This window comes from Pogona vitticeps, chromosome 2, assembly GCF_051106095.1.
Source record: "Pogona vitticeps strain Pit_001003342236 chromosome 2, PviZW2.1, whole genome shotgun sequence".
In the NCBI taxonomy this organism is placed as follows: domain Eukaryota; kingdom Metazoa; phylum Chordata; class Lepidosauria; order Squamata; family Agamidae; genus Pogona; species Pogona vitticeps.
In genome coordinates, this window is record NC_135784.1 from 161,511,863 (window position 1) to 161,525,884 (window position 14,022).

Sequence of the window (14,022 nt, forward strand, 5' to 3'; positions counted from 1 at the left end):
TACAGATATATATATCAAAACATCCTAAAATCATAAATATGTAAGTACACACAATCTCAAATCAACCACAGGCTTCTGATGTCTCATAAAAACTATTATCATAAACATGTAATTGGACACACTAGACACACCATGGAAACCGACCTGCTACTGCAGCATCAACCTGACTTCCTGCTGCTACATTAACAAAAACAGGCCTTTTTAATACAGTACTTTGCTTATCCTAAACTGGTGCTTTTTCACAGAGTCTATGGAAAGCACCCTCCACATTTTCACAGACTTTGACTCAGACCTGTCAACACAGCTGAAAAGAATCGTTTTATTAGCCAAAGGTATTAAACAACAGCCTGCGTTGTGCACATTACCACACAAAATAGGAAAAATATATTTGTTCATTTCAAAAATTCCTTGGTAAGAAGATTTATAGCAGAAGAAAACAAAAACTTTCCGGATAATAAGTGGATGTACATGAAGGAAGATGGGAGACAAGTGGATATGTGCAGACTACAGTCCTTCTGCTAACTCTGGTCTTTAACTCTAGATTACATTATGTGAAGGATTAAAAAAAAAGAGTACATGACTAAAACAGTGAGAGTAAAAGAAGTACATTTCCTCATAAGAAATCCCAAGACTTCAGCTTTCTTAGGTCTAATTGGGAATCAATGTGACTTGACAGGATACCATGCATGGACTGGGGCTAGGGGGATGGAAATGAAAAAAGTATTTAGGCATATCTCTTTTTCATTATTTAAAATACTTACTTAGTGGATATAGCCTTGTGATTATATCCACTGATGGAAAAGGCTTCAGGAGTTAACCTCAAGGCAAAATCCAGAGCCGGAGTCCTGGAAGCAGTTCGTGTTGTTCTGGCAATGCCAGTGACATCACTGGAACCAGTTGTATTGCCTCTTGCCTTCCCATTGGATTATCTCAACGACGTGGAGAGGGGGGATTTGCTGCTTGGGTAACAGCCTATCCTCCATATTATTTTACCCAGGCTTCGTGCTCTGGAGAGGACACTCCAGCTTCGCATACAGCATCAAAACAATACGGGAAGTAGCAGTTACCCATTATGTCTTTGCTCGACTGTCGTAGAGCATGACGCCAGGGGCTACGTCCGACAGTGGGAGAGGTCATTGCACCTGACTAGGTAGCTACTGCCCACCTTAAGCTGGGCAGTCCCCAGCCAATAAGGTGCTACCTCGCCACAGTCTATTAACCTCACGGGGTGTGTGGGGTTTAGGGTAAAAGCCGACAAGCAGATTGATAACCATGCACCATGCAACAACCATCAAGTCAAAGACAAATTTGACGACGATCTGGTAGCTACTATCAAAAAATCCCCAAGAGCCACTGTTCATTCTCAGAGACTTTTAACGCAAGAGTTGGTGCTGATAACAGTTCTTGGTCCACTTTCTAGGCCATTTTGGCATTGGGAAGATGAACGAAAATGGCCAACGCTTGCTGGAGTTTTGATGTTATTCTGGTCTTTGTGTCAGCAATACATTCTTTAATATGAAGCTTCAACACAGAGTTTCCTGGAGACATCCAAGATCCAAGCACTGGCATCAGCTCGATTTGATCCTCACTGGATGCTCTAGCCTTCCTAGTATTATGATCACACACAGTTATCAGGGTGCTGATTGCGATACTGATCACTCCCTGGTGTGTAGTAGAGTAAAACAGCGAATAAAGAGATTTTATCACACGAAAAAGGAAGGAAGACCACGTACTGATATCAGCAAGACTCACGATCAGAGAAAAGTAGAGGAATTTGCCCAAGCGCTTGAGAAACCCTTCCAAGCCCAGCTTATGCAAATGCACCTAAACAATGGGAACAATTCAAGAATGCTGTTTATAACACTGCCTCATCCACATCTGGCAAGAAGACCAAAAAGACGGCAGACTGGTTTGAAGCCTGTTTGGAGGGGTTAATGCCAGCCACCGAGGATAAGAGGAGAGTTCTAGAAGCATACAAAGCCTGTCCTAGTGAGTACAACCTGCAGGTTCTTCGACTTGCTCATAGCAAAGTCCAACAGACTGCCAGATGTTCCAACGATTATTGGCTTCAGCTCGGCTTTCAGATACAGATAGCAGTGGACACAGGTAACATCAGAAATCTGCTCCCTTGAAATCTGCTACAGGACCGAGCACAGCAGATGGAACGCTGGGTGCAGCACTACTCTGAGCTATGTTCCAGAGAGAATGTAGTAACTGAAGCGGCATTAATTAACATTGAGTGCCTGCCTGTCTTGGAAGAGTTGGACAGCGAACCAACTTCAGCAGAAATAAAAGCGGCCTTGGATTCCCTCGCCTCTGGCAAAGCACCCGGGAAGGATAGGACAACATCCCTGCTGAAGTGCTGTAAAGATATCATCACCACCGAGCTGTATGAAATCTTTTGTCTCTGCTGGAGGGAAAGTGGAGTACCACAGGACATGAAGGATGCAAAACTTGTCACATTGTATAAGAACAAAGGCGACAGGGCGACTGCAATAACTATTGTGGCATCTCTCTTCTCAGCGTTGTAGGGAAGCTGCTTGCCCGTGTTGTGCTGAAGAGGCTCCAGGTGCTTGCAGACAGAGACTATCCAGAATTACAATAGGGATTTCAAGCTAATAGATCCACCACTGACATGGTATTTTCCCTCAGACAGTTGCAGGAGAAATGTAGGGAACAACAACCACTCTCTGTGGCCTTCACAGATCTCACAAAGGCCTTTGATTTGGTTAGCAGGGACGGCCTTTTTAAAATCCTTCTCAAGACTGGATGTCCACCTTGACTCCTTAACATCATCAGATACTTTCATGAGGACATGAAGGGCATATCCTAGAACGAGCTGGAATTTTTAGCATGTATACATTACTGAAACAGCGACATCTACATTGGCTTGGGCATGTCATGAGAATGGCTGATGGTTGGATTCCAAATGATCTCCTGTATGGAGAATTAGTGCAGAGAAATCGGCCCAGAGGGAGACCACACCTCCGATACCAGGATAACTGCAAGCGGGATCTGAAGGCCATAGGAATATCTCAACAGATGGGAAACCTTGACATCTGAGCGTTCAGCCTTGAGGCAGGCAGTGCAGCAGGGCCTCTCCCAATCTGAAGAGACACTTGTTCAGTAGGTTGCAGCAAAGCAGCAGTCCCGAAACCAGCAAAACCAGGGAGCTGGACAAGGGGCAGATTGTATTTGCCTTAGTATTGAAGGGATTGTCACTCTCAAATTGCTCTTCTCAGCCGCACTAGATGCTCTTCCAAGTCCTCTATTCAGAGCACATTACCATAGTAGCTGAAGACTGAAGGATGCCTAATCTAACTGCACAATCCCGTTTTTGTCTGTATTTTTCTCATACTGCCTTTATGGTTATGGCAAAAAAGAAGAAAGATTGAGAATGGCTGATTTAGAAGAAAGGAAAGAATGATATGTGCAATACTATCACACATATAAATATATCTTCTGACTAAACAGGCATTTGTCCCACAGTATGGTCCACTGTGGGGAAAAGATGGTTCACTCCTTTGCTAGAGCAAACCAGCACATCTCCATAGCAGTCTGGATCCCTGTCAGGGTCTACTGTTTTTTAGTTGTTTTTGATCACTTTGCTTGTTTTGTTTCCAGGATGTGTGATCACTAGGATAAACAGAGCTTGCTGCTTTAATTTCCAAACTGTTTTCAATTTCCTGATATCATTAGTGGCTTAAACACACAGCTTAGCCACTTAATGATATCAGGAAATCAGGTAATTCCTGAATCTAGATGGGTAAAAATGAAATTTAAAACTTCCTTTCTCTGCTCCTCCATGAAGGAACAAAGAGAAGAAGCAAAGTTTTTTTTTTAAAAAAACCGTGTTATACTGATGCGCCCTACCTTTTAGAATTTTCTTTAAATTGAAAGATATCTCCCAATGGCAGGAGGAGATAGGCATGAGCAAGGAGCGGCATTTTTCTTCTTTTATTTTCTTTCCTTTTCTTAAGGGAAGCAAGCTAAATAGGACTGTGTGAGGTAAATCTGCTATCTGGATGCAGGGATCACACCAAATGGCATAATAGATCTCCACCCAAACTTAAGCAACCCAATCTGCTCCAAATGAGCTACCTAGCTAAGCCTGCAGTCCTTGCTATCAAAGGCAGAAAGTGAGTATCAAATAGTCTTATGAATTCACAAACTCCTGACTTTTGAATGATTAAACCATAACCCCAGAAAAAGGGCATCAGGGTCCACCTTCTCCAGAATATAGTCTGCTGCTTTTCTTGATAATTATTGTTCAAAATCAGAATGCTACACCATCCTTAATAAAAAGAGATTTCACAAGGATATCGCCCAAGTTACATTCAGTGGCTCAAATCCTGTGGACTCACCAAGTCCTCACTGATTCAATGGCCCTCCACTAGTTGCAACATACAGTACTATGCTAAGCAACAGGATTTTGGCCACTGTATAACTATGATATAGGGAACAATTAATATCAAGATAGAAATAGTTCCTTACTAACACATTATATAGCTGGATTTACTGATTGTTGTCACAAGAATTGCATTTATAAAAAGAAAAGCTTGAAATATACTATATTCAAGGTCAGTGTGGGTAAGCTGTTTGGCAACTTAACAGTTTCTGTGTTTGGAGATGTGTGCTAAATTAAAGAGTTTCCAGACCATAAATATTTGAATGCCTTTATTTTAAACCTTTATTCTAGCTAAGCCTTAACAAAAACTGCACTCCCCCCTCCTTGGCATCAAGCTACAATGTAGGACTTTAACAGATACAAGGCTTGCTGAAAGTAAGGAACATTTTTGGAATGTTACCTCAAAGTGTAATATTTATGTACAAATGCAAGAATAAGTGCAATTATGCTTTCAGAAAGACAGTCTGTTAAGTCCGGGATTTCCAAAAATAATTCTTTCGTATACATTCCATTGGTTGTTTATGATCTGAGACCTACTTGAAACATTCAAAATTATATAAAACACACATCATCAATTCTAAGCACTTTTCTGAATTATTCAACCAAAGAAAAATGAAGCTAAAAGTTCCACACACAAAATAACAGTACGCCAAACTCGACTGGTGTCAAAAGATTTCCATAATTGGATGAGCCAGTTCAAATCATAAGAAAAAGAACATAAAAGATGGGTTCCACTTACTGCTTCTATAAAAGGACATTTATTGTTGAATGTAATGTTCCTAATGTTTTCACAAAATGGCTTGGTCCAGACAGAGCACACCTTGGTACTATGTGAATGCACCTTGTGCTCACATACTTCCTTGTTCCCCTCGCAGGACCAAACTCAATTGGTTACTTCCATTTTGGTGCAAGCTACAGCTTTTCGTTCCATCTTAATGACCTGTCCAGAGCTGCCAATGACAAGAGCTAGGATCGTTTAGATCTGTGCAGGGCTTCTATGTATAGCTTGGCACATCTTCCAGGCACTGAGATACTGAAAGACCGCACTTGATTCTCAGGTACAAGAAAGCAAGATAGTTATTCATGTAGCATGTGCAGGATACACGGGGTGGGGGTGGGGGTGGGGCGGTAACCACTGCCCTTACCACAAACCAGCAACGAAATTCAGATTAAAAGAACCAGGAACAATGATAAACACTTCATAAGGATCACAACAGTCATAACCAAACTGTATAATCTGAAATGTTAATTCAAAAAAAAAAAAGCATCTGGAGATATATCTGGAGATATAAACTGACAATAAAGAAAGGTTAAGGAAGGCACACAACTTTTCTCTGCTAACCATTTTCATCCATTCTGAGCATTCACACTAAAAGGTGGCCTAGAAATGTCATCAATGTGTTTTAAACATACCGTGTTGCATGTGCTGCCTTGAAGAGCATTTGGCTCAGGACAAATCACCCCTAAGAGACGCAGTGGCAGCAGGAAACAGCTGTCTGTGATGGTGGGTGGCATGGAATCCCTGTGGGATCTTGCTGCGTCTATAGCATTTTCAGAGCAGTTTTTCAGCTTTGAGGCTGAAATGCTGATTACATGAAACATTTACAGTATTTCAATTGCAAGATTAAGTATTTTGGTACTTACGGCCAATATTATCTGTGTTCCTTCTGCTCATCGAGCATTTGACATACATAAGCTATTTTTTTCATGGTAACTCAAACCTGGTCTTTTAATGCAAGTGTATTACAATACCAGCTTAGAGTGTATCTATCCTACATAATTACAGCACTTTGATATTAGTTCAACTATCATGGCTCCGTCCTTGAGAATTCTGAGATTTGTGTCTTGCTGAGATCTTTAAATGGGAGAACACTGGAGTTCTTTAGCAGGGAGATCCATTCCCTCACTAACTACAAACTCCGGGATTCCACCGGATGCAGGGACAAGCAGTGGAAATGCTATCAAACTGATAACTGCGCAGCACAGAGACACTCTTAATTTATTAAATGCAAAATGCCAAGATTGCAGTGTCAACAAGAGCTTCAAAACAAGGGTTCTTAATGATAAGATGTCTCACCTGTCACCTCCAGCTTGTCACCATTCACTTCAGCCTTCAAGTAGATCCTCCCCCTTTTTTCTGTGTGATCCATCCCACAAAGACTTGGGACATTGATTACACACTGCTTGTGAACATTCATATCACAGGCTGCAAAAAAGAAGGAGGAGGAGGAAGGAGAAGAAGAGAAAGAAAGAATTCACCTTCTGCATGACCAGATATTAGGTATGTAGTCATAAACACATTGCCTTATCATAGCTACTACTGGCGAACAATAGGCATGCAAACACTTTGCTGTTTTCCTTTAAATGGCCAGGATACCCATGACGATGGGAAATGTTTGGAACCCAGGCAAAAATGTTCTATCTTGAGTTATTATTCTTATTTATTTACTCTTTATATCACACATTTTCCTCAGCAAAGCTATATGAACAGCCCCCTTTGCCCTCACTTCCCCCTCACAGCAATGCCTATGAAGTATGTCAGGGTGAAAGAGTGCAACTGGCCCACGATTACTCTGTGAACCTCATGGCCAAGTGAGGATTCGAATCTGGGCTCATTGAGTAGCCAGCCATCTAATATTCTGTTCCCAGCCCCACGCTGGCAAAAAAATAATCCGTACTTTGATCTTTTCCTTTGCAAGGCAAGAACGAAAAGCCAAATCAAAAGCAGGATTTTGAACTGGAAAACTGTGACTTCTCTTCCCTTCCAGTGAAAGAAATTTGTGGAGCGAGCGGTGGCAGGCCCATATGGTTGGCTTTGGACTGAAGAGGATGAATTCTGGTCCAGATGTGGGAGAACTCTAACAGATGAAACATCTGGGAAGGAGTCCAATATATGAGGGAAGTTCTCAAAGGCTACAAAAAGGGGAATGGCATACAAGAATGTCAATAGCAACAATAGGGATGAAGAAAGAGAAAGACAGAAGAAAATTAAGTAGCTGTGACTGTACAACACACAGAAAAAGTGTTAAGATTTTGTGAGCATTTCCCCCATATGTGCATATGAGAAAATGCTAACATGGGAATTAAGATGAAAGAAAAATAAAAGTGTGGTTAACCAGCAAACGACAAGCAGCACCATTTTGTTCTTATTTGTCAGTTTCCTTTCTGATCACACCCAATATGTCAAGTCCTCTTTCATCTGGAGAGGGGTAAAAAAAAACCACACATTTCTGGCACCATTCAAAGGAAGAAAGTGGGCTCCACCCGGCTGTCTGTAAATAACAAGCCAAACTTTCAGAGAAAACATTTCAGGGAAGAGAGACATGCTTGGTGAAATGTGGGACGTGGTGAAATAAGGAGCAGTCTCCCAAATCCTTTCCCCTCATGTGCATGGTTAAGAGGAATTAAGATCTACATATAAATAACAAAGAAGAATGAAAGGTAAGAACAAAATTCTGCTTTTGGCTTTGAGGAACAAGATAACAATCCAACTTTTCCTACTTTTAACCATGAGATACGAGAATCTCTGAAGCACTATGGAACTACAGGAGAGATTTAAAACCAAAATCCTGTTGTGAAAATTCCAAGCATAGAGGATTTACTTGTAGTTCACAGAGGGAACAAGCGCACAAGTGGACACTTGGCTGCCTCCCTCACCCAAGGACACAGAGAACTGCAGTTCTCGGCATATGTACAATGCATGAAATCAACAGGATTTTGGCAAAAGTCTTTAGTGCTAAAGGAAACTGTAAGTCCCAACTAGAATAAACCCACTGAATGAAGGGAATATGTTAATTATACACTAATATAGGACCCATTCTCATTAAGACTAACAGCAGGATTTATTCCACAAGCACTGAGACACATAAGAAGAATACTTTGGTGAAGGATGTTATTTTTATTTCTCAAATTAAAAAGTTGCTGTCATCCAAGACACACCAGTGGAGGGAGTCATCTAAAGCCACTGGAATTTCTTAATCAGAGAGGGGAGATGTCAACAAATAGAGAAGCCACTGAATTTCCTGAAGTGCTTCTAAAGCTAACATGCAGCCCAGGACATGAATCTATTTTATTTGGCAACTTGTCACCCTACCCTAGTCAAATCAGCGGGTTGTTCCCTGCACCTAGAATGATTTGTCTGTCTATTTTCTATAACTTGCAAAGATTTTAGAAATTATTCATTCATTGTCTTCTGTAGCATTTTTTTCAGGAATGTGGCAAGCAGGATGGTAATACAAATTAGCACAACAAAAGTGCTAGCGCAACATATTTTAAAGGTGTAAGAAATTGAGCTATTGCACATTTAGAGTTTATGGCAGGAATGGCCACATGTGCCCATCCCAGATCTCCTGTGCTCCATCCAAACCCAAATATTTTTCTCTTTAAAATATGCATTTTTAAAAAACAGAGGAAGCCTCATGCCCTCTAGTTGCTAGCTAAATTCCTGAAAGTACAAGTATTACAAGTATTACAATATATTTTGGATGGTTGGGCAGGGGAGAAAAGGGGTTTCTGAGAGAAAAAGAAAGCTCAAAAAGAAATGGGGCAACAGAGAGTCTTGAAGGTTGCTGAGCTGACCACATAAATCATGTAGGATGCCTTTTGCCCACTCACGCTTTATGGGCAGTGCTACACTCAGCACCTTTGTAGCATCACTTTAGAAATGGCCGGGATTGTATGTCATGGTGGTGAACTTAGGCAGGAGAGAAATGTTCATGCAGAAGTGGAGGGAAACTCCTGGTGGGCAGGAGAAATTAGCATAATCCTTCCTACTCTCTGGCTTACTCCAGAGAACTTGAAGGGAAATCTGCAACAGAAATAAACAGTTTATCTCAAAGCTCATTATAAGATAGCCGATTTTGAACCCTGCATCTGATGAATCTTCGAATGCGTGGGGGAATTACATGATGTGCATTTATTTAAGATGGAAGATGTTTGAAAGGCAGTGATCTGTGAACAAATGGCTCACACAAGGAAATGCGAGAAGTAAAAGAGACATGCATCTTCACAGAAATCAGTCTCCCACAAGAAAGATTTCCCCATATTTCCTCTGCTTGGAAAACTGAAGCAATTTCTTACCACTGAACTTGATAAGAACAAGCCTCTAAGGAATCCCCAAAGCGCTTGTAAGCTGTCTAATTAGATACAGTGGTGCCTCGCTTAGCGATGTTAATTCGTTCCAAACAAATCGCTGCTAAGCGATTTCATCGCTAAGCGAAATGCGGTTTCTCATTGAAATGCATTGAAAACCGGATAATCTGTTCCAATAGGAACGAATTGTCATCCTTAAGCAAAAATCGCCATAGGAAACATCACTAAGCGAAACGTGGTTCTCCAATTGAAATGCATTGAAACGTATTCAATGCATCTCAATGGGGGGGAAAATACAACAACAAATTAAAAAAGAATCAGAACAAAGTCAAATTTGGTTAACAAAGGGTTTATTAAGTGCACTTCATGATTTCAAACATTTTAAACAGTAAACTTTAACTTTATAAATAACAGAAAAACATTTAAAAACAGCAAACATGAGGCTGTTTAAACCATCATTAAGCGAAACAGGGGACCCAAAATTTAATCGCTATGTGAAGCATGGTCCCAACCATCGCTAAGCGAAAATCGCTGAGGGACCATCGCTAAACAAAGTGCAAAAACGCTCCGAAAAAGACATCGCTAAGCGATTTCATTGCTAAACGGAGCGCCCGTTAAGCCAGGCACCACTGTATATGCAAAAACACACTATATTTAAAGACATTGTGGATGGGTTCAACACAGCACACATTGGGAGAAACAGAGGTTCGTGTCCTTTCTGCCAACAACTTTTTAAAAATCATCTCTCTGTTGTAACAAGAGCTTTGCATCCTGAGAAGATTCAGCAGGTTAGCCTCTGTTGAGAACCCGAGACTCAGCCATAGGTTCTACTACCCAATTACCAAAAGCCTGAACATCATAAAAGATGGCTTCAAGAGTCATATTCATTTCAAAGGGTACCTATAGTACATGCTTCTGTCACGCCTGGAAAAAAAAAGTAAGCTAACAGGCAGCAAAAGAGGGAAAGGTCTGAAGCAAAACAAAATGAAACGAAAACCCTTGCCACTGTAAGCCTGTCCATGGCATATTGACTTCTTCAGGTTTCTCTTTGAAGAAGGCCATAAACAGAAATTAAACATGAGAAACAAAAGAAAAAGCTTCATAGGAACCTGCCAGGTGCAGAAAACTGAGAATTCCAGACTGTTCAGGGCAAATTTATAAAAGTTATAAAATATTCTAGCAAGAAGAACAAGCCTATTGTATTATATCAAAGTGTTTATCAGGTCTCTGGTGTCTTGTCCAATGAAATCCTTGAGCAACAAAGAAGTTAGAAAACCTTTTGAGACCAACGGAGGTACCAATAAGATTCTCCTGTTTTTGTAATACTAGCTGGCTTCTGAACTGCAGTCTTGGCAGGAGGCTCTGGGCACATCTGCAGCTCCACTAGGCTGGTGCAGGTGAAACCAAGGACGCCAGTCAACATGGAACACTGTCTGAACTTTGTCCTGGAACCACAGAGCCTTGTTTTGCAACAGATCCAAATTATCAAGGGCCAAAGGTATCCATTTGTAGGAACGGATCTGCATAGAGCAGGCCAGCAATTCCCTCTGTTTGCAAGTTGACAGTGGTGTGACGATTGTTGAAATCCAATTCAAGAATACTGGTGCCTTGCAGTGGGGAGCTTCTCGTACATGTTTGCCTTTCACCCCTACATCTGATGACAAATACACAAGCAGAGAACACAGCTTCTTCTATATTGTTTCTGTTAAGGGACTGAGCAGATATCTCCTAGGGCAGTGGCAGGCAATTAATTGGCCCTCCAGATTACAGTTCCCAGCATCTTTCACCACTGGTTATTTGGCCTACAGTCAAAAGGAGACTCAATCCAACAACATCTGGAGAACCCTTGTGTCTACTGTACTGGGCCAGAATGTTTCCTCTACATTCATAATTTTGCTTTGGTATGAGGACACAACAACTTCCTCTTATTATTCAGAAACAGGTGAGGACAATGACAAAACGATATTGTTGCTTTCTGGCTTTATACTCCAGGCCAACTGCTGACTGAAGGTAGCAGTTATTGTTTCCAATAAGTTTCCATTAACATTTTCCTATAGCAAAATCCACATGGGAAAAGGCTCCATTCATTTAAACTAGTTTGCTAAATGTGTTCAAATATTAATCTGAAATGGACAGTCGATGCTTGTACTGAAATGATATATTTCTCCTATGAGGCTGGCCAATTCTTAATGGTTTCATCAATATTTTAAAATGTGTGTTTTAACAGTATGAGAGAGGAAAAAAATATGCTTACTGTCACATTTCATCCCTTGGTGAATAAGTCCATAAAGCAACGACCCACAATGGTCACAGAATGTTGGGCTTCCATAGGTGTGGATTTTGAACTTGTGCTTGCTTCTGGGATCCTGAAATCAGGAAAAATAAATAAATCAGGCACCATAGCTTATTTAACAAATAAAAATTAATCTGCAAACCTATTCACACAGCACTGAAAAGGACACCATACACCCTAGCTGTTTCTGAAGTAGAAACATCTCAACATCATTGTATAACACATATGTTCACTGAAAAGTCTGGGCAATCCCTTTCTTTCTTATGATAGATTTTAAGAGTATTTTATTTTAAAATAAAGCAGAATTGAATTCATCTGAAGTTGAGATTCTGTGATGACACTCTAACAGTAACAGTGATAACTCTTAAAGATACAGTGATGATGATAAGAGAGATTCACAAAAAACTTGGAGTCTTCTTGAATGTGAACCTTCTCTTCAAAACCTGTGATGTGGCAGTCTAAGTGTCTCAAATGGCATGGAGGGCCAATTCCCACCAACAACTTAACTCTACAGACTTGTTCCTCTGTTTCATTCAATTGACTTCCCATACTATGTGGCCTGCATTTTGCTTTCGTACAGATGAATATCAGTGTTTTGCTTCTAGATTCTGCACAGATACAAAGCAGTATTTCTTCACTTTCCATGTTTTTAACCAGAAACAGCAGGCAAACATATTTCTTCAGGTAAAATTATTTTATGTATCAGGATTAAACCAGTACTAACATAAACCTATCCAATTTGTCTACATGGAACAGAAACATCTGAAGTGTTCACAAACTTGTGTAAAGGCACCTATGTCAATTTATAATAGGAAACTATAGCAACTTATAGCTCGTTTATTCTTAGTAAGGACTGAGAATCTACTCCAGTATATCTGAAATTTATTTATTTATTTATTTATTTATTTATTTATTTATTTATTTATTTAACTTATATGAAGTGTAATAGGTAGTATAGCAGAGTCAGAGCTCACGGAGTCAAAGGAGTAGCAGGATTTATGATATAATCAGTCACTTCTCTCAATGTTTCCTGTTCTCTTTGATCTTAGTTATAACCTTCTCAGAAGCTGGAAGAAAAATGGATTTCTCGAGGAATAGTATACTATGGCATGCAAGTTATCCCTGTCATAATGCAAAATATGTGAGGGTTGTTTGGTTTTATATGGTAAATTTAAAGCCATTAACTTTACAAAAGACCTGCTACTGAACTGTTAATATGTACTGATCTAACACACTGCACATTTGGACTCTTCTTATGGAGTGGGTTGGCTACGGTACTGTCATGATGAGCACCTGCATTTCTAGATTTCGGTCTGCACCACTGCAAACCAGCTGATTAATCCCAGATGCACATGTTCAGTTGAGCTGCTGCAGACCTTGCCTTCTGCGATGCAGCTCTATGGGTGGAAAGGCCACTTACCATTTTTAATTTGAACTGTGCCTTAGATAAGACCCAAGCTGCTTTTGAAGCTGCACCTTACATATATAACAATAGCCTACAGAACAGCTATTATTTTCATACCATTAGCTCCATAAATCTTTCCACACATGGACTTTTAAAGTCTCTACTATGTAGAATGAGAATGAGTCTGAAAATACTTATATGCCCCTCTAGAGGGAGGCAGAACAACATATAGGAAAATACAATAAAACAATTAATTCTAAATTTATATTCAGTCATCTGGTTTGATCATCCTTTACAATCAGTTCTTCCATAATTTTACATTTTGGCAAAATCCTGTTGGTTAACCTTGCATGGCACAACTCAGATCAGGCATTGGATGCACTTAATTAAAGGTAATTAAAAGCCCCCCATCCCCTTTCCTTTCAGGTTGTGAGGCTCCCTAGGTCTACCTTTTGCAGCCTCTGGATACAAGGAGTGTCAATAATAATAATAATAATAATAATAATAATAATAATAATAATAATAATAATAATAATAATAATAATAATAATAATAATAATAATAATAATAATAATAATAATAATAAACAAGAAGAAGAAGAAGAAGAAGAAGAAGAAGAAGAAGAAGAAGAAGAAGAAGAAGAAGAACAACAACAACAACAACAACAACAACAACAACAACAAGACTGCCAGATTGCCACTGGTGGTCCCAATCCAGGTGGCAACAATCCTGCAGTGATTTTATTATTATTATTATTAAAGGCTACCTGAGATTCCCAAAGGCTTCCTCAGGGCAAACAGGAGCCCAAGGGAGCCTCAAAAATTA

The 14,022-nt window shown here is 40.0% G+C and overlaps 1 protein-coding gene and 1 long non-coding RNA gene across 3 annotated transcripts in view; one reads left to right on the top strand and one right to left on the bottom strand.

The window, feature by feature from the left end:
* Window positions 1-14,022, bottom strand: part of PRKCA (protein kinase C alpha) — a 264,506-nt gene that overhangs the window by 83,483 nt on the left and 167,001 nt on the right. For both annotated transcript variants that reach the window (XM_072991026.2, XM_020811192.3), the window contains exons 4-5: window positions 11,754-11,865; window positions 6,486-6,614 (exon numbers count right to left, since the gene is read on the bottom strand). In XM_072991026.2, the coding sequence (XP_072847127.1) occupies window positions 6,486-6,614; window positions 11,754-11,865 (241 nt within the window). The remainder of the gene's footprint in view (window positions 1-6,485; window positions 6,615-11,753; window positions 11,866-14,022) is intronic.
* Window positions 6,604-10,457, top strand: LOC144586406 (uncharacterized). Its single transcript, XR_013541215.1, has 2 exons — window positions 6,604-6,689; window positions 7,177-10,457. It is a non-coding gene; the product is annotated as an uncharacterized LOC144586406 (long non-coding RNA).